Source organism: Poeciliopsis prolifica, unplaced genomic scaffold (assembly GCF_027474105.1).
Source record: "Poeciliopsis prolifica strain line A6 unplaced genomic scaffold, Auburn_PproV2 SCAFFOLD041, whole genome shotgun sequence".
NCBI classification, from domain to species: Eukaryota; Metazoa; Chordata; class Actinopteri; order Cyprinodontiformes; family Poeciliidae; genus Poeciliopsis; species Poeciliopsis prolifica.
This window is the reverse complement of record NW_026562416.1, coordinates 4,320,484-4,339,972: the sequence shown is the minus strand read 5'-3', so window position 1 is coordinate 4,339,972 and position 19,489 is coordinate 4,320,484. Positions and strand designations below refer to the sequence as shown.

Below are 19,489 nucleotides of genomic sequence, written 5' to 3'. Positions count from 1 at the left end.
GAGATGTGTGACGGAGGGGGGGGAGGGGAGATGACTCAGAAGGGAGATGGAGAGAAGAAGATGAGTGTTAATTAAAAGAGGAGAAGATGGACCAAGGGTTTGGATGAAGGGATAAGGACAGGGTGCAGAGGCTCCATGTCCGACTGTGGTGGTAAAAATAGATGATGGGTGGACAGCTTCTTGTCTCCCAGTGTCTCAGTGTCTTTCTCTACTGCTGTAGTGGGGTTCAGTCCGTATGCATGCGGTTATATAATCCATCTTCTCCATGCTCAGACATGATGATCCTCTGTATGAATATGTCTCTGCTACCCTGAGAATGAATTAGGGAAATTTTACTTCCTACTGTGAAAGGAAGGGAAGGTTTACTTTAAGGTGAAGGTCAGAGTAAAGGTTGATTTTTCAATGTTGCTGAATTAACTCCAAAATCATAAACAAACAACATCTCCTCTCCTTGTGTTGGTGGCTGTGCGGCTGTGACCTTTTATTTATAAAACGAACCCATTTTTCATCCAGGTGGTCACAGTGTGAGAGCTCAAAAATGTAGGAGAACAAAATGTATATATGCTAAATTTTTATCATTGTGATTTTAAGGATGAACAGATAATGGATGGATGGAAATTGTTTAGAATTATAAAATGTAATATATTTGGAAAGAACTGATCTGCATACACAGCTGCATATATATGAAACTCTGCGCCTGACTCTTGGCAAGTTGTCGTCACTGTTGGACAAAAGCTTTGTTTCTTAATTTAGTCAGTTTTGTTATCTTGTGAAAATCAACTGTATCAGTTTTCACATCTTTCTGGGGTTCATTAGCACATTTAACTTGAAAAATATCAAAAAAGAGCAACTGGCTTTTAAATAACATGAATTCACATTCCACTTTCACTCACTCTTCACTTTATTAAAAACACTTTACTAACATCTAGGTTGTTTTGTTGTTCTGTGAACTATTTCATGTGGAATAGATTCAACAACATGTGCCAAATATTTCTCAGAGATTTGAACTCACATTGACTCATACTGAGCCATATTGACACTGTAACAGAACACAATGGCTACAGATTTAGATCTGATCAGATCACTGAGGAAAACCTTCTATTGGACTGAGATCTAGCAGCTGCCCAAGCTTATGGGTTAGGGTTAGGTCCTTTGACATTTGACTTCAATAAATCCTTTTCATACATAAGTCACTGGATATATTCTCTTTTTAGGACTATCCTCTGAAAAAGTAGAAGAATATTCAGACCAGATCATGCAGGGTGATATTGTTACACATTGACAGGGAAAAAGGGTGAATGAAACCAGTGTGTTCTTGGTATGTGTGGATGTGTTTATCTCCTAACTGTATGCCATTTTGTTCACCTGTGTATTTTTGTGACAATGCAAGTGTGTAAGTGTGCCAATATCACTGCAAAACAGTGATATGTTTTTGTGTGTAGGCATACATGAGTGTGAGTGTGCAAGAGTGTGAGATAATCTGTAATTAAATTCCTGAGTTTAATGGGATTATCTAAGGGAGACAAGCAGCACTGTGTCCTTGACATCCATCCCCCGGTTAGCCACAGCCAAGCAGCTGACAGACACGCACACAGACATTTGGGGGGAAATAGAAAGAAACAGCAAGACAAAAAAAGTAGCAAAGTAAAAAAAGAGAATTACTAGAAATCAAAAGAGCACAATGAAAACCTTGTGAAGATATGAGAACAAAGGCCTTCCAGGGGGAGGGTAAAAAACAAGTGACTCTCATTGTAATTATCTCATTTTCTGTTGCGTTACACCGAAGGTCGACTGGCCTTCCTCTCAGCAAGGTTCCCCTCCACCGACAGCACAAACTGACAGCCAGGTCAACCAACACAAATAGTCAAATCACGAACACAAAAAGAATTAGGTTACTTTGACAATATTTCACATGGAATAACTATTTCCTAATCTATAAGATTTTTTTATTCATGGTTGATTGTTTAGTTTTAAAAAAAATTAATCATCCCCAATCTTGTTTGTGGTTTTCATATATATCTATATCTCATGTCATATGTATATAGATGGGCGCCTTCTTTAAATACCTCAGATTTTCATCTTTTTGTCTTTCAAATTTTTTTATTTTTTTTTTAAATATTTACACAAAGACCTTAAGCCAGCATCCAGAGGAGCAGTTCACAGATTTAGTTCCATTATCCTCCGGACTACGAGAAAAAATAAAGATTGTCTAATCATTCTGTGAAGTAAAAATTGTGTTATTTCTTTTAAGAATTTTACTTTAATTCTTTAGTCATTTAACACTAGTATTGTTTAGTCTGTTAAACCGTGTAGGTCAAGGAGTCTTTGAAGAATCAGTTAGATAGGTTTCCTTTTGACTTCTCCCTGGAAAAGTTCCAGTAGGTTGTCAGTAACTAAAATAAGGCGCCAGTGTTTGTTAACAGATAACAATAAACAGGTTAGGTAATTATAGTGAGATGGAATAAACCCTAAGGCTTAACAAATTCCTCCATTAATTGTCACAAGCTAAGGCTACGTGCTGAGTGCACATACAAAGTCTGATAATGTTCTTGTTATGCAAAATTGTTCCATTAGTAAACCTGATTTTTGAAAATGCACCTACTTTTTGAACAAAGATGTTTATCATCTGAACAATTAACTTACCCTAAGAATGGATGCTGCATTCTCTCTATACCCTGTTAAGAGTGACTGTGCATTAACCTGTTCGACTGGCTCTGGGCCAGGGAGTGACCACATCGTATAGAGAGTCCTATATATTGTGATAGCTTGCAGCTCCAAGTCAGAAGTCATTGTAGGTACAGCTGTTGTGTTGTGGTTACTGTGTGTTCTCCGTTTGCAAATGACTGAAATAAAGATTTTGCTCTTTGCCATTTACCAGAGTCTCAAGCCTGATCTGTTACTACAGATTAGATATTGTTTTTTCCACAATTCTTTTTTTTAAGAATTCCCAATTCTTTGGAATAATTTTTATTTTTGAGGCATCCATTCCAGTGGACATAGGAATGTCATACAATTGAAACTAGACTTTGAAGATGATCATTAAATTCTAAAGGAAAATACAAGTTAACATAAGATTAAATGAAACTTTTAAATCACTGCTTATTCTATATGCAAACTCAAAAGAGTAAACAGGAGCACTTTGAATGAAACTCTAATCCCTATTTTGTGCATTTATACTGAGGTACGGTGCAGCTGCAGAACTTTTCCATTTTACTTTTTTGCTGTCGCAAAGTTGTTATGATGCGTAATTGTGGCAATTATTTTTGTTTTTCCACCCAAGAGTAATCAATTATTTTGAAAGCTCAAATAATACCTAAATTATATCTCCATCACACTGAGGAGTTGAAAATGAAGCTTCATTGATGCAGAACAGAACCAAAGAGCAGAGAGCAGAGGAAATTCAAGCTATCTCATCCATTGATCATAATGGGAGATATTCCATATCTCCTATTCCAAACCCCAACATCTCCCTGCCTGGGTTTTTAACCACACAGGCAGACAGAGATTTAAAGAGATGTGGCAAAAGCAAAGGAGGTGGATTGGGAGTGTCATCAAAGAAATGCTACTCTGGAATATTATTTCTGGTGCCTGAAAATTGAGCTGTTTCAGTCATGAGATTCATACTGTGACAGTCTTCATATTCATAGCAAAACTGACTGCTACTTGATGTACTTCTTGCCCACAGACATCACCATTCACTATGACTCTTTGTAGCTGTGGTTGATTTGAGTTAAAACACTTAATGTACCATTGAGATAAATTACCAGTCTTTGAATTGAAATTGACTTGAATTGGTTTTAATCATGTTCCATATAACCTTTGACTGCTTTTAGATTCATTTCAGTAAGAATTGGAGAATAAGACTATGGAGAAAGATATCTGCGCTTCCCTCCTGGTTCAGTTACCCTTTTGTTAAGTCACAATAACTGAAAACATAAAATTAATATTCATCAATTATGCAACTCAACAACATAACTCAGAATGCTCACATAAATTAAATCTCAGATGCCTAATTCTTCCTGTAAGGCTGATTATACATATTATCTTTGAATTTGACACTTTTGCGGATCATATTTTTGAAACATTATAACTGTGAACATTCTTTGTGTTTTAGATATCATTTTATTGCCACTCTGTTATAAATTTATGTTGCATTTTTCAAGCAAAAAACTGCAGAAAAACCAGACTTGAAACAAATAAAGTTTGACATTTATCGCCCTCTATTGGTCAATGAGAAAATTTTTTCTCTCTCAATAAGTGCTCAGTATTGTTAGCATTAATGACGTACATATATGTAATTATGTGATAGAAAATTCTGCTTTTCAGGGACTGCTTATTGAAAGATATTGATTGGCGGAATTCCTAATATTTTGCCGATAGTGTAGTTGCAGCAAACGTCACTTTAAAAATAAATTCCAGAAGAAATAAGATTGATAGATGTTTTTTTTCTCTAGTTAGATAGCACAGCCTGAGAGGTGTAACTGAAGAACCTGTTTGAAAATGTCCTTTAAATGAAGCAAAACAAAAACGTAAAGTCTTTATACGTTTGTTAAAAAAAAGTGTTCTTGTAATCTGTTATAAATTTTTTTATTATTATTATGTTGAATTATTTTTTTAAATTGTCTTAAAAAATATTACTAAATAAAATTGAAACTGAAGCATACAGCGTAACTGACGTAAACGTATACAGAAAAAATTCCAGGCGTGCCTGAACACAATCCAATTCATTTGTCCGACTTCCCGAGCAGGAGGAAATGGGATTTCCAGGAAGGAATTGAACGCACCACACCAGTCGGAACACTCCAGCGGTGGTAATCGGACAAGGTAAGAGCTACAGCTTAAAAACCTGTAGTCTTGCGACTTTAAATGAAGAAGTATATTTAAGGAAACAACCATAACTTTTGGTGTAACTTGTTCTACTGTAATAGTTGTGCCGGCTAGTCGGTTGAAAACTAATTCTGTTAACCCGCAGCTGTCAAAACAAACTACTTCCTTTGGCTAAGTTTATGCTAGCAGCGGTGTTAAATCTCTGCTCAGTTACCAAACCGAACAAGTAAATCAGCGCTGTTGCTGGCGAGATGAGTCGTCATTATACTTATATGTTTAGCTTTATATATTTCCCCCTTCTCGACTTTTCTGTTCTTCGTTCTTATTCTTTTTAACGGATAATATTGATTGTGGGCGTGGGGGGTTGGTTTACGTCAGTTTAGCTAACTTTAAAAATCAACACCCTGTTAAATATTACTTTCGTTTTAAAGCTACCGTCAGCAATCATTAACATCACTTTTATATCTTGTTTTATTTCTAAAAGTAACATCGTGTCTGTTGAGCCGACTCTGATTGTTCATCTATTCTTTCGATGCGGAAGTGACTAAGAAGAAGAAACTCAACCAAAAAATCTTAATCATTTAAAGGTTTTAGACATTTAAACACGTTTTAAATGAATGCTATAACGATCTGACATTGCGTGTACCTTCTTTTTTTAACGTTGTGTGTCAGAAGTGTAAATTAATTTATTCACTTGTTTAGTTGTTTGTTGTATGTAAAATGAAAGTGTTTTCCCATTTTGTTTTACTGAAAATCATTGTTTCAGTCCACCCTCTCTAGCTCCTGGCATATTGACAAGCTAAGTCAAAATGAAAGCATTACATTGCAGTTTGATCAGTAAAGACATAGCCATGAGTACAAAAGTCACTTGCTTGCCTATTACCACAGATTTCATTGGTAATTAACCACTGTTATTAGAGAACTGGTTGCAAATTCATTCATTAGACCAGTCAGGCTGTTTCTGGCCAACACAGATGCCTGGATTTTTATTTATTTATTTATTTTTTTGCCTTCTTACTTTCAGTTTGATTCAGTTTCTTTTTTTTCTAAGCATTAAAACTGTGTTTTTATTTTATAAATATAGAAATACTACCCACTTATGTGCAAAATTCAAACATTACTAGGTTATCATTATAGATCTCTCAAAACATATTTGTCTAACATTGTATAATGTTTATTTTACTAAGCTCAAAAAACATCAAAAATACTTGTATTTGTAGTTTTATACAATAAATGTTTGACTTACCTACCACAAATCAGAGCCAGAAAATCTGATTTCTGGCTGATTGATGGGTTTGTTTTTACAGTAAGCATAACAATCATAATTAGCAAAGGAAGACATTTTATTTTTCCTTCAAATTGGATGTATTATTTATATTTTAAGGATATTTAAATATCGTGTTGAATCTTTAATTTTTCAAATTATTTTGTCAGGAGAAATTCAGTTTGTTAAAAATCTTAAATAAGCTCTGTATGTCTGACTCTTTCTTAAATTGATGTTATCTCATTTTGTTGTGTAATTGTATGATGATTCTCACATGCCTTCACATGCAGAAGTATGTTCTACTCTTCCTTCTCATATAAATATGAAATTTAATACAAATAACACATTGTGTGCATCTAAAGCTGTAAGATTATTTCTGCTATTTAAAGACTTTCTTTATGATTTGATGGAATTTGGGATGGTTTAGATCTGTAACGAAAACAAGCACTTGATGTGTTTACTTTTTATACGTTTTGAAACCCATTTTTAAGATGTTCATTTCCAAATGACCTATTCTGAACCTGAAAAAAACAAAACAAAAACTCTTATCATTTGTTGAATCTTTTAAGGCTGGTGGCCAAACAAGACCAACTTGATGTCCCTGACAACAGTGTGTGCAAGAAGCAGAAGTGAATTGAAGGATCATGCTTGCCAATAATTGTTCATAAGTGTTTTCATGTGAATACAAATTACCTCTGAAGAATGTTTTCCTGACATTCCTGCAGCCAGTTACCGTGTGTCCCTGACTCATCAGGGTTTAGCTGAATGCTGCATACTGCCAAAATGACCCACACAAAGAGCCAGTGATGGAGTGGCAGCCCATAGCCCTATGCCATTGTCCCACCTAATGAACCAGCAGCCTGGGTATTCTAGCTGCTTGGTGTCTGGGTGGTCACAGGTTCTGCCTTCATTGTGTTGTAAACACTGCTGTACAGCGCAGCCACTGTTTCTGTCTACTTGTCTCGTAGTCAGTTCCTGCTCCTGGCATTCCTGTCAGGCATACTGATTTTATAGCTCATGGTTGTTATCTCATGGAAAAGAAGAAGCAGAAGGGCAGGCATTTTTTTCTTCAATTAGTTTAGTTGGGCATGTTCATTATGAAGATTACCCCTTTTCTAAGCTGTACCCATTAGCTTTGGAATGGAAAAAAGTACATATAGAGACCACACCTGTATTTAAGCCCCAGGTCTCCATGTTAAAATAGCCTACCAGGAAAGTCTAGTCATTATCTTTGTCTTCCTCCTGTGCACTAAAACCACTAAAGTCATGTTTTTAGTGTCAATATTGAACAGTCTCACACACTTCTTCAGTCTCTCTTTCACTGACTCTGAAAAGTCACTTTTGACTCGAGATCAATTCACTCTTAAGCTTGTGTTGTGCTTTTCTTCATGCAGCAGCCTGGTGGTAGTAACAACCTTTTCAGCCTGTCAAAGTAGGCTTTCTAATGAGCCATCATTTGATCTAGGTGTGTTATACCAGAGAGAGAACTAAAATGTGCAGGATGCTGACCCTTGAGGACCAACTTTGGGCACCACTGATCTAAACCATTCCATTTATCTCAAGCTGAATGTTTAGGACCACTGTGCAGGAGGAAGGTGAACCTCCACTTCAGTTGTCTTTTGGAGCTACTAACAGCTTTTCTTCCTCCATCTGGATATAGCTGTATTTTTAAACTTTGAATAGCTTCCATGAAGCATGCCCACAGCATGATGTAGCCACAACTATGTTTCACAATGTTGATGACATGTTCAGGGTGATGTTACTTTACTGGCACAAAGCATCTTGTATCTAGGTCAAAGTCTTGAATGTTGGTCTCCTCTGACCACAGCACCTTCTTCCACATATCTTCTGAGTCCCATGTATTGCTTCTGGAGTCTCATGAATTTATTTATTTCTGCTGTTTCTTAAAGGCCAGATTTGTAGGACGTACAATTCACAGGTGTCCCGTTGACTGGTTTCTCTTTGTAAAAATCTTTGAAAAGCATATGCTATTTTTCATCCACTTAGTTATGCATTGATCTTTGTGGTTGTGTGACAAAATGTCCCCCAAAAAAATCCAAGGGGTATGAATACCACTGTAGATTTGATCATGGTCTCATGTAATTTCTTTGCTTTACCTTTTTATCTGTGTAATCCTATTAATGTCTCCTCCTCAGATGCAGACTATAAAGTGTGTGGTAGTGGGTGACGGTGCTGTGGGGAAAACCTGCCTGCTCATCTCCTACACAACCAACAAGTTTCCCTCTGAATATGTACCAACCGTGAGTAACCAATAATAAAATACCACTTGTTGTACACTGTGAAGAGGCAAAAGCTGATGAATTGATATTTATAGAGCTACAGAAGCAGTTTTTTTTTTTTTTACCCTTAACACTGTAGCTCTTTCCTGGCACACAGGAAGTGATACTTGTTTACAGTGTCTGGACTGAGAAAACTAAATGAGCTTTTACCAGAACTCCAACCTTTATGAAACGGAAAGATATCACACTACAGCCAAACATGAATATAATGTTACATTTCACTGTAAGTTTATACAAGTGGTTGTTTTTCCCTCTAAACAAAATGTATCAGAAGTTTGCACAATTAAGCTGAAGACAGATCAGTGAGTTTCAACCCTTTCTGGCCGTGCAGCACCTGATTTAGCCTCCGTTTGTTGGTCGATCTGCAGAGGGCCTCAGTTTTATGGATCAGATTACTGCTGGGAGTGGTTCCAGAATAGTTCTTGTAATATTCCGGCACAAGTCAGACTGATCTTGCACACCTAAGTATGTATGCTGGCATTAACATAGACATCAACTTTCACTTTTATTATCAGTTCCTTAAACTAATTAGGTGTTTGCAAAGTGAGATCAAATTAGTTTTGTTCTTACGCTTTTTTATTTAAAAAATACAGTTTACACTCAGTTATATTATAAACAATTGAAAAATCCTAACCCTGGTATGATTTCATTTTAATGTATTCATTTTGGATTTAGGTGATTCTTGGTGGCAGTTTGTTTCACCTTATGAAATAAACCATGCATATGCTATTTGATTGTAAATATTGGAGCAGCCCCCTGCTGAGCAACAGAACCCTAATATTCTGCAGCTTTATGCAAAATGTGGTTCAGATTCTCTGCTGAGGATGCAAACACTGCATTCTGCCTCGTAACAAAAGAACAGCTGGCTTTAAGTTGGAAACATTCAGCATATAGGCAGCTTCTTCTCTTGGCACTTCTTGGCCCAGTTTGATGAGACGTTTGCAGAACCAGCAATGCTGACTCAAGTTTTACTTCTGTTTCTGTTAATCCTGCTTTTAGCACTGATTTATATACTTATGTAGCTTGTTTTCCCATAAAACTGCATCTTTATTTCTATATTAATTTATTTTGTCTACAATTTTTATGTAATACGATTCTTATCTCTCCAGTTTGTCAAATTGCATTTGCATTTTGGTCAGTTATGGTTTTATTGTTAGAGTTCTTATCACCTAAACAACATCCCCTTCCTGACAGTGTTTCTATTATTAGAAACAACCTTATTTTTCCACTTTATGATAAACCTTTTCATCTATATTTTCTTATAGCCTCCAGGGCGTCCAACGACAAGAACTTTTGAACAAGCATTTTATATTATCTCTTGCTTTCCATCTTTAGAAGAAGGCACAGCTGTAGCCTCGTCAACCGATTCATCTCAGCAAACACAGACAAACCTCCAGTTTCCTCTTTGATTCATTGTGTTGTTGCAGCTTCTTGCAATGTTGTTTCCTGTGAGTCATCTGACAATCACCACAGTAGGAGAGGTGATTTTCAAGGAGAGGGTGACTAAGTCTAACCCTCTCCTCAGAATTTACTGATTTATTGTTTTGTAGGGGTCTCTTGTGTCTTGATTTGGCATTATATATGAGTATCAACAGTACAAATGGTGTACCTTTTTAATATTAAGCTTTTTTCACTGTATCTGTTTTTGATTGGGTTGTTTGCCGGAGCTGCTGTAGTCTTAGCGTAATCCAAAAACGTGAACTGAAGTAGTCAACAAAGAGCAGCCCAAGAAATTACTCAAGTAAGAGTAAAAATGTATTTTAGAACACATCAGCCCTTTAATATTTAAACAGTACATCATGAGACAGACCAAAATAGTCAGGTGAAAATGTTGGTATTTTAAGAAGGAAAGTGAAAAGAACAATTAACAAATAACAAAATCAGAAAAAAGAAACATTTTTCAAAATAAATTTCTTTCGATGGAACTTTAACAAAAAATGCTAATCTGTGTCTGGTGAATTTTTGGTTAAAACAGACTTGTTCATTCAGTGAAATTACTCACAGAGGATCAGGTATCTAGAAATTTTACTCCAGTAAGAGTAATAATACTTCATAGTGAACTTACTCAAGAAAAAGTAAAATGGACCCCATAGTAAAAATTCTCCTAAAAGTAAATATTTTCCAAAAAGTTATTCAACTAAATGCAACTGAGTAGCTTGTTACTGCCCAACTCGGTGCCTAAGTATTCACACTACCAGACCTTTTCTACATTTGACAAAGCAAAAAACATATTTATATTTTTCTTCACTCCATTCTCTGAAACTGCTAAATTAAATCAGGTGCCTCAAGTTGTTATTCAGTAAGAGGTAATGGAAGAATTCTTGACGCCACATTTTTAGATTTTTATTTTAAAAGAAATGTGAAAACCTTGTATTGTTTTATGCTTGTCCACCCAGGTAAATTTCTGAGATTACGTTTAGAAAAAATACAGTCTAGGCCTCGGAGTATCCCGGCTTTACTTGTGTTTTACTGAAGTCAACATATTTCCCTTGCCTCGCCCCTCCACTCTGTTTCCTTTCCCTGTTTTTGTCCAAACATGTTGGTGTGATTCACCTCAGGCTGCCTTTCCAATTCAGCTTCTTGAACTGAACTAATGTGCATTTTCTGTTTTTTGGAAGTAATAATGGAACAAAATTAAGTAAATTTTGTTCATTATGCAAATAATGTCGGTCTATGTACAGTATTTGTAAATAGCCCAACATTTAACTCAATACTTTAAATAATATCAGAGCAAGACTTAGAAAAACTCCTGTTATTTATTAATTGTGAAGTACTTGACAACCCAGAACAAGAATCAAACGTGAAGAACCAATACTTAGATTTTTTTTTTTTTGTTACCCTTACCTTTGTTAGAAATAACTATTTTACCCTTTTAAATTTGTTACTCTAGAAGGCAGAGATACAAGTTTCTTCTCTGTTATTAAATTCCCAGTTTTAAGTGTTTTTTATTATTATTATTATTCTACAGCTCAGGCTTGGTAATAGCTAGTAAAATAACCAGTAAATACTGTTTATTACAATTAATTCACTATTTAACAAGGAAGGCATAATGTTTTTATGTTGGACTGCTTCTATTGTTCAAAGTACAAGATGGCATTTTGTTTTTACTTGTAGAATCTTTGTCTGATGTTAAAAATGATTTGATCTGATACTTAAACCAAAATGTCTGCAGGCTACAGCAAACAGCAGTAGGGCTGAGTGTTTGTTGAAGCTGTGCATTCCTGCTTTAGCTCATTTCCACTTTTGAAGAACTGATATTGCACACACATGTTGCAACTGCGCTGAATGTCAATGCGCATGGCAGCAGCCTGAGGATATGGCAGAAAAATGAGAAGAATAAGTCAGAGTCAACAAGCTCGTTCACCTGAGAAGCAGTTCACCACAATATCTTTAACTTTCCTTTTCAACGGTTTGCTGCTAGTGAACAGGATATTTGAAGCCAGTCTGTTCGACCCAGTCCACACAAAAAGAAAGCCTCACATGATTTCTGCTTGCATGAGGGTGGAGCTTCGTCAGAGCTGTAACACCACCTAACAAAGTGTATGTTAAAGTAAACAGGAAGTTTGTTTTGTTGCCGTGGAGATGACGCAGTCAACAAGATATTTAAAACACCCGCAGAGACACATCCCCATTTCACCTTCGTCTCAGATGCTGTGGTTCAAGTAGCTGGGCTGTTGCAGCTCATTGCTCAATGTCTCACACATTTTATGAAATTATTGGCTTCAGAGTCAGAGCATGGCTTTCTGTAGTATAGTTAAAGTAAGTTAAAAATGGTTCTTGCATTCAAACAGGTCAAAGAGTATTGTGTTATATTGCGAAACATCTCAGTACAGCTGCATGTTGATAAACTTTGCTTCATTTAATTATCCTGGAAAGCTGATCCTGAGTTTCTTTTTGTAAATGCATTTATTTATCCCAAAGTGAAACTAAATGTCCATCCAGTTATATTCAAAGCATCATTGTGATGCTGTAGGAAGGGAGGATCTCCAATAGCAGTAAGTCTTGCAACAAATCTGAAGAAACCTCTGGCTGAAGAGGTTGAAGACACTGTTGCTGTATGAAACACTCATGACAGTCAGTCAGAGACAACATTAGCAAGCACAGCTAATCCACCACATTTGCCACTTCGCTTTATATCTGTCTATATCTTTATATCTGAATTTTGATAGAGAATCTGGGCTGCAGTAAAGGAGAATAATGTTCAATGAATAAGATTGTTTTATTCATTGAACAATCTTCACTGAATAAAACATCTTGAATATGTTTGACATGGGAAAACAAAGTATGTTGGAAGGCATGACCTGTTTCTGCCACCTTTTCTAAAAATCTACTGTTTATTTACTTTCCATTTATTTGTGCATTCCATAGAAACAAATTTAATTCAGTCAAATGTCTTTATAAATAAGCCTTTCTTCAGCCCTCTTCCTGTTGTTTCTCACAATTTCTCTTCCCTTTTCCCAGGCTTCCTCTTAGCTTATTTTTAAGTCTGTTTCATCTTCTGGCCTGTTTCATGTCCAGGTCTTTGATAACTATGCTGTGACAGTGATGATCGGAGGGGAGCCGTACACCCTTGGACTGTTTGACACTGCAGGTGATAATAAATCTGCATATATATATAACCTTTTGCGATCGATAATTCAGGTGTTTTTAGCACCAAAAGTAACTTAAAAAATTAAAGGCAGTGCTGGTATTCATAGTGTAATTACCCTTTCTTTTAATGTTGAAGATTTAAATTAACTTGTGTTCTTCTTGTCACTATTTGTCTAATTATTTTTAGATTATCGTTTCAGTTTTAACTGTCTCTGTCTCCCCCTGCAGGTCAGGAGGACTATGATAGACTGCGACCCCTTAGCTACCCTCAAACAGACGTCTTCCTCGTCTGTTTCTCAGTCGTATCGCCTTCCTCCTTTGAAAACGTCAGAGAGAAGGTTGGTCACTTTAATTGTATAGTAATGGGCATTCTTCCTAATTTTAAAAATAATCATTTATTGAACTTATGCAAATATCACTTTTGCTACAATAGAATAGGTTGAAGTTCTCCTTTGAATAGTTACTGTTTTTTATTAATTTATTTAATTTTTAGTTTAGTTTTCTGGCAATCACAGAGTTAGGGTATATCTGCCAATATGATTAGCTTTGTTGTGATTTATCCTCCATATGCAGATGATTATAACTTTCTCCCAAAATTAAATTTGGATTTAGCAGCTCTGTAGCTGAGATTGGCTGTCGGTAGAACCAGTTGCTGTTACCTTAAGATTTTTCTTTAGTTTTTTTTTTTTTTTTTGCCAGTTGAATAAATAAATTTAAATGAAAGGTTGACTTTTTCTTCGTTTGAGGTTTTATCACCGCAAGAAAAGACAAATGTATTTTGAGGCTTTTTGTTTTGAGATATTTTCTACAAATATAAACAAATGGAGGTCACATTTTAAAAAGAAATAATCTAGCACATAACCTGATTCTAAATTTAGCTCTGACGTTTTTATTTTATTTAGTGTCACTTCTCGACTCTGCTTTTAGAACAAGATACTGTACAGCAGAACCAGTCATAAAGGCCTGGGGTTATAAATATAATCTAAATTTAGTTCATTGATTTAAATTTTTATATTTTTTTTAAACACAGTGGGTCCCTGAGATTTCTCACCACTGCCCGCGGACGCCCTTCCTGCTGGTTGGAACTCAGGTGGATTTAAGAGATGACAGCAACACAATGGAGAAGCTGGCCAAGAACAAACAACGACCTATGAGCTCTGAAAGCGGGGAGAAACTGGCGCGAGAGCTCAGAGCTGTCAAATATGTGGAGTGCTCAGCTCTGACGCAGGTAAATGGGAGGGAGGCAACTGGTTTTGATTGCAGATTCTCACTTCACCACCACTGCAGTCCAAAGCCCTTTCTGTTTCAATTGTGCCCAAGTTCTCTTCTCAACTATCCAAATACTGACAAACTATTTATAATTTGTCAATTTACTAATGCAGTTTGTGACTAAAGAATTAGGCCATGAAAGTAAAAAAATTACCAACTAGAGAAGGCCTCAGAGAAAATGGGGAGCCTGAGAATGGTGCCATATAACAAACTATTAATGATTATATTATAACATATGCCAAATATTTAAATACATGAATGTGTTTTTAAACACATTTGTAAGAAACTCTTATAAAGGCAGACTCTCCAGGCATAAACAGGTTGTTTATTACAACTCTGAGTACATTTCTTAACTTTTATACGAGACAGGACTTGTCAGGGAACGCTGCATGATCACATTTGCATTGCACAATGCCTGAAAGAGCAGGAAGTGTTCTTAAAGTCATTAAAACACATAAAAAAACATGCAATAGGGCCAATAAATCAGTCAAGTCCATGTTAGAGAAAACCTCTGCAAAAAATGCACAACCTCACATAGCACAAATGGCGAGGATCATTCAAGAATTTTTTTAAAAATTATTTTTATTTATGGATGTGAAATAGAGTGACAGTTGTATAATTTAGAAAGTAATTTCAGTTTTTCACTTGAAAATGCAAAAATGTCAATGATATCGGAGTGGAACTTAACTCATGATTTCAAAAAGCAACAATATTTCATATTAAAGTGTCACAAAGTGCTATCTTGCTGAGATTGTGAAGTGACTTTCTGAGGAAGTAAGGGTAAGATATTATAAGTCCTTGTGTCAGCTTTAACCTCAACACCTCGTATCTATTTATAAAACTCATTTTGAAGTAAGACAAGTTTTTTACATGTTTGATGAACCTCCCTCTACTTTTCAGTGTTTTGTTTCTGTGGAACCATTTTGGGTATTTTACAGAAACGGTGACAAACATGATACAAAAGTTTAACAACACTGAATCTGCTAAACTAAAGGGCTAATTCACAGTTTTTTGTTTTTTTTTAATGCGCATTATCATCTCCAGCTCACAATTTAAAATGGTTTTTCTGATCAAACCTGAACTGAATAATTCTACACTGAACCTAGCTTTTAAAATCCAGTTTAGTTAAACATCTTTAGGAAAACTAGAATTTTTGCACTGGTCAAATGTTGAGTGAAATGTTCTTCACTGATTACAAATAACCTCTGTGAAAACAAAAAGTATCATTAGAGAATCATTACTTTTCACAACAGTACTGCTAAAGTCTCACCCTTTTCTGAAGAGCCTGATATAACATCTTGTATGGGCGCCCAACAACTTTTAGATGCATCCTTTCTCCAACCTGCCTGAGTTTTACATTATTTTCTTTGTCATTGTTTTATTGCAGTGAAACTAATTGTCATGTTGTTTTCCTTACTCGTCCTACTAGGGCTGAAATGATTAGTCAGAATCATCGTAATCCATCAGTTATTAAAATAATTGTCAACTAATTTAGAAATTAGTTAACTGGAAAACACAGACTCAATATAAGACAATTTTGAGGAAAGAACCGAGAGCAGTAATTAAGCCTACACTGTCCAAAAATATACATACTGCATTTAAAATAATAAATAAAAACCTTCATAGACCTAAAACTCCTCAAGAGGTTTAGTATTAGCTCAACCCGGTTAAAATTCTGTAAAGAAAAATAAATAAACAGAAATCTCTTCTGAAGCATCTTTTGCTATTCGATTATTAATCAGCCAATCAAAAAAAAAAAAGAGTTTGCATTTTTCGATAATCAATAAATTAATCAATTTCTAAGATCATTACATCTTACCAATAATCTGTTTATTAAATCAAGGAATTTGCACCTTTAAAAAATGTTCTCTTTGTGTCTGATTTGTTTTTTGTTTTTTAGAGAGGGTTGAAGAATGTGTTTGATGAGGCCATCCTGGCAGCCCTGGAGCCCCCAGACATCAAACCCAAAAAGCGCTGCCTTCTCCTATAGAAACCTTCCGGAAGATGTGGAAGACGAGAAGCAGAAGAAGATGGAGGTGGACGAGGAAGAGATCAATCCTGTATGGGAACAGAGGGAGGGAGCACCAAGGGGAGGGGTGTAGACACATGTTTAAACAGTGCCTTCAGCCGTAGTGACCTAATATGGGTGTGGTGTTAAAGCTGACAGGCGCTTTATTTTCCTAGTAGATAAGTCGCTCTAACATGGTAAACATTTATGAACTACACTCCACACTAACAAGTAAACAGGATTTTCTTTTGTTAATGGGATGTGATGAACTGCAAGGCATGGATGGAGACAAGTTTACAGCTGAAATTGAAAACCAGTTCCTCATTTGGAGAAATATTTTAGCAATAAGGCACTGACTGTCTGCAGGAAATTAAAGAACTATATTATTAGTGTTTAAACACCTTCCTTTTTATGTGCTAGCTTTACTTCTCTGTACATCAAGTTTTATATGCATTCATTTTTTTTTCTGTCATAGATCTTTTCTAGCACCAAAAATGCATTTTGAATCCTTATATTTATTCAAAATAGCATCCTAAAAGGTTAGTAGAATCACAATAAGTGCTTTGCTTATGCCACTGTAATTCAAGGTAGTTTTTGGAGCAACTTAAGGCATTTCTAATATTAAAATATTTGCATCTACAATTATGTCTAAGTGAGTTAAAAAAAAAAACAATCTAATATGTTTTCAAACATAAAATATGTTTGGAAATGTTCAGTTTTCAAACACATTTTATGTTCACCAAATTTGGTCTTAAAATATTCTATGGCACTTAAGAATTTAAAACTGAATAATAAATAATTTACTTTTTATTCGTACAAAAAAAGAAACTGAAAACCTTGCCCTCAATCTGAACAAGTTATCTGGAGTAATGTAAGAACATGATGAGCAGGATCTGCAGGATTGTCCACACAGCAACAAAGAAAAGTTGGTATTTGACCAATGTGAAACAAACATGCATTTGAGACTTCAAAGGTTCTGTGACATCTTGAATCGAAGACTCCGATCAAACTCATATTTACTTTTAAGGCTTCAATTTTTAATGATTGAGGTTGTTTTTAGTTTTTAACAAACGTGCAAAGAGCAAAGGGTATGTATTCTTAGAGAAAAAAGCTTTTTTTAAAACATAGAATATGTTTCATTGTTAAATAAAAGTTGTGCCTTTCTGCTTTTGCACTCCATGAAAGTGATTAAAACTTTGCTTGAATACATTTTAGATTATTGGAGGTTTAAAGTGCTCAACATGTTTGATAGTCTTATTGCCTTGACCCAGTCAAACTCCTAATAGTTGGTTGCTGTAATCTAATGATGGATATTATGATTTATATATATACACATATATATATAAATACTTTTTATTTTTAAGCTGTTTGGTGAGCCATATTGTTCAGAAATTTTGCAGCTTTATTTTATCGATCTCAAACAGTTAACACAAAACCACGCAATGTTTTCTATTTTGTTCTTCTGGAAAGATCTCTCTAGTTTTTAGCACGCCTGAAAAAGGACTGCTGTGGTTCAAATGTTCCTTTGCTGTTTCTTCTGCCAAAGTTTGACTAAGTCATTGCTTCACAGATTCCAGGATGTTGATCTAGATATTAACATAATTAGTAGGAATTATCATTTGAATTTTTCATAGTTTATTTTGTTGCTGTTACGCTGCTTTCTTAGCCCAACTTCTTTGAACAAAATGAAAACTAAAGCTTGTTTTGTTAGCAGAGCTTCACATTTTTACTCAGCAGTTGTGCTTATTCAAAACTTGTTCCTCTGGGGACTAGATTTTGTTAAGCATTGAATGGGATAAATGGTGATGTATATTAATTTATGGAGTTTCAGTGCTCTCTAGCACTGACTGTCCTGAGCCCAGAAAACACTTTTAATCCCTCAGATGACTGTATTTTCTAATGACATGAACACAAAATTCTTTTTTTAAGCCAATCTGTTGATGTTGACATTTTGATCAGATATTAAATGAATTATTATGAGTATTATATAGATAGTTTTGCTTCATATTGTTTCTTTGGGGACAGTAGTCTTGCTGGGTTTTAGACACTTTAAATTTTGATTTCCTCTTTGTGCTTTTTAGATATTTTTACTACTACTTGATGAACACACTGAGTGCCAACAGTTAAGGTATCACCGGCTTAGTTTGGCAAACAAAAAGATCTTTAATAAGCTTCTGATGTCAAAAACGAAAGATATTTTAAAACAATACTTGGAGATTGAATAATATTTGTCATGCATTAAATTTGAATGTTTGTTGGAATGGGTGTATGGAAATAATAAAAATAGTACTTGAATGTTTTATCTTGATTGATTCTATTTTATTGCTACTATCTGTCAGAAGAGCAACACTAAAAAATATTGTGTTTTGCAGTCTGGTATAAGCAAAGCATTTCATGGCAGTGTAAATCAAATTATTTGTTCACTTGAAAAATGTAATATCTCTATTGTAAAAAAAATGAAAGCATTTATATTCAAGAAAGGCAGAAAGTTTTTGTATACAATATTAACTAATATTAATTGGATTTTATTTTGTGTCCCAATGCAAAGTAGTGTAAAATTGCACTAATCTCAAGTCATTCTGAGGCTCTAACTGGTTGTCTTACACAAATATCCTTTATTCTCCCTGCTTTTTACTCTCATCTGAACAGAGTACATTTCTTCACACTGTTGCTTTTTCCCCTGACATGTTCGGCCAACATGACTTATTTTGGTTTCTGAAATATTTTTTGCTTTAATTTTGCCACATTACCATAAATATCTGATTTATTTGAGTTATCTCAGCTGCAGATTTTTCAGCCTGAGCTGCACATCCAAGCAGCTCCTCCAGAGTTACCATGGGCCCCTTTGCATCTTTTGCTGCCATTTCAAGCAGCAAAAGATGCTTAAAATGGCATCTTTTGGAGATTGCAGTTTATTATTATTTAATTTGATTATTCCAAATATTAGAATGATTACTTATTTAGTATCATCTCATTGAAGGGGGCAGAACACAAAATCATGCCATACGTTTCATAAAAGAAAAACTTTGATGTTCACAATTGTCTTTCCAGTTCATAATTTTGTATTACCTTGAGTTGATCTATAAACAAAACGGATTCAGACTAAATATGGGTGAGTTGAGGTGAGTAGTGCTTGTCTTATTTTATTGAATATTAAGATCAATGGCACTATTGGAATCATGTTATTTTTCCTTTCCCATCATAAAAATGGGCTTTTATGTGGTACTGATA

General features: G+C 35.1%; 1 protein-coding gene across 1 annotated transcript; it reads left to right on the top strand.

Moving 5' to 3' along the window:
- The first annotated feature begins 4,719 nt into the window (after positions 1-4,719).
- LOC129375835 (cell division control protein 42 homolog) lies at positions 4,720-18,558 on the top strand. The gene is made up of 6 exons (XM_055055168.1): positions 4,720-4,824; positions 8,248-8,352; positions 12,910-12,982; positions 13,210-13,319; positions 14,012-14,209; positions 16,151-18,558. Exons 2-6 carry the CDS (start codon positions 8,248-8,250, stop codon positions 16,238-16,240), a joined length of 576 nt encoding a protein of 191 aa, XP_054911143.1. The 5' UTR covers positions 4,720-4,824; the 3' UTR covers positions 16,241-18,558.
- The last annotated feature ends 931 nt before the right edge of the window (positions 18,559-19,489 follow it).

Coding starts and splice junctions, on each gene's coding strand:
- LOC129375835 (XM_055055168.1), top strand. CDS start 8,248: ATGCAGACTATAAAGTGTGTGGTAGTGGGTGACGGTGCTGTGGGGAAA. Junction 8,353..12,909: donor CCTCTGAATATGTACCAACC/GTGAGTAACCAA, acceptor TTTCATGTCCAG/GTCTTTGATAACTATGCTGT. Junction 13,320..14,011: donor TTGAAAACGTCAGAGAGAAG/GTTGGTCACTTT, acceptor TTTTAAACACAG/TGGGTCCCTGAGATTTCTCA.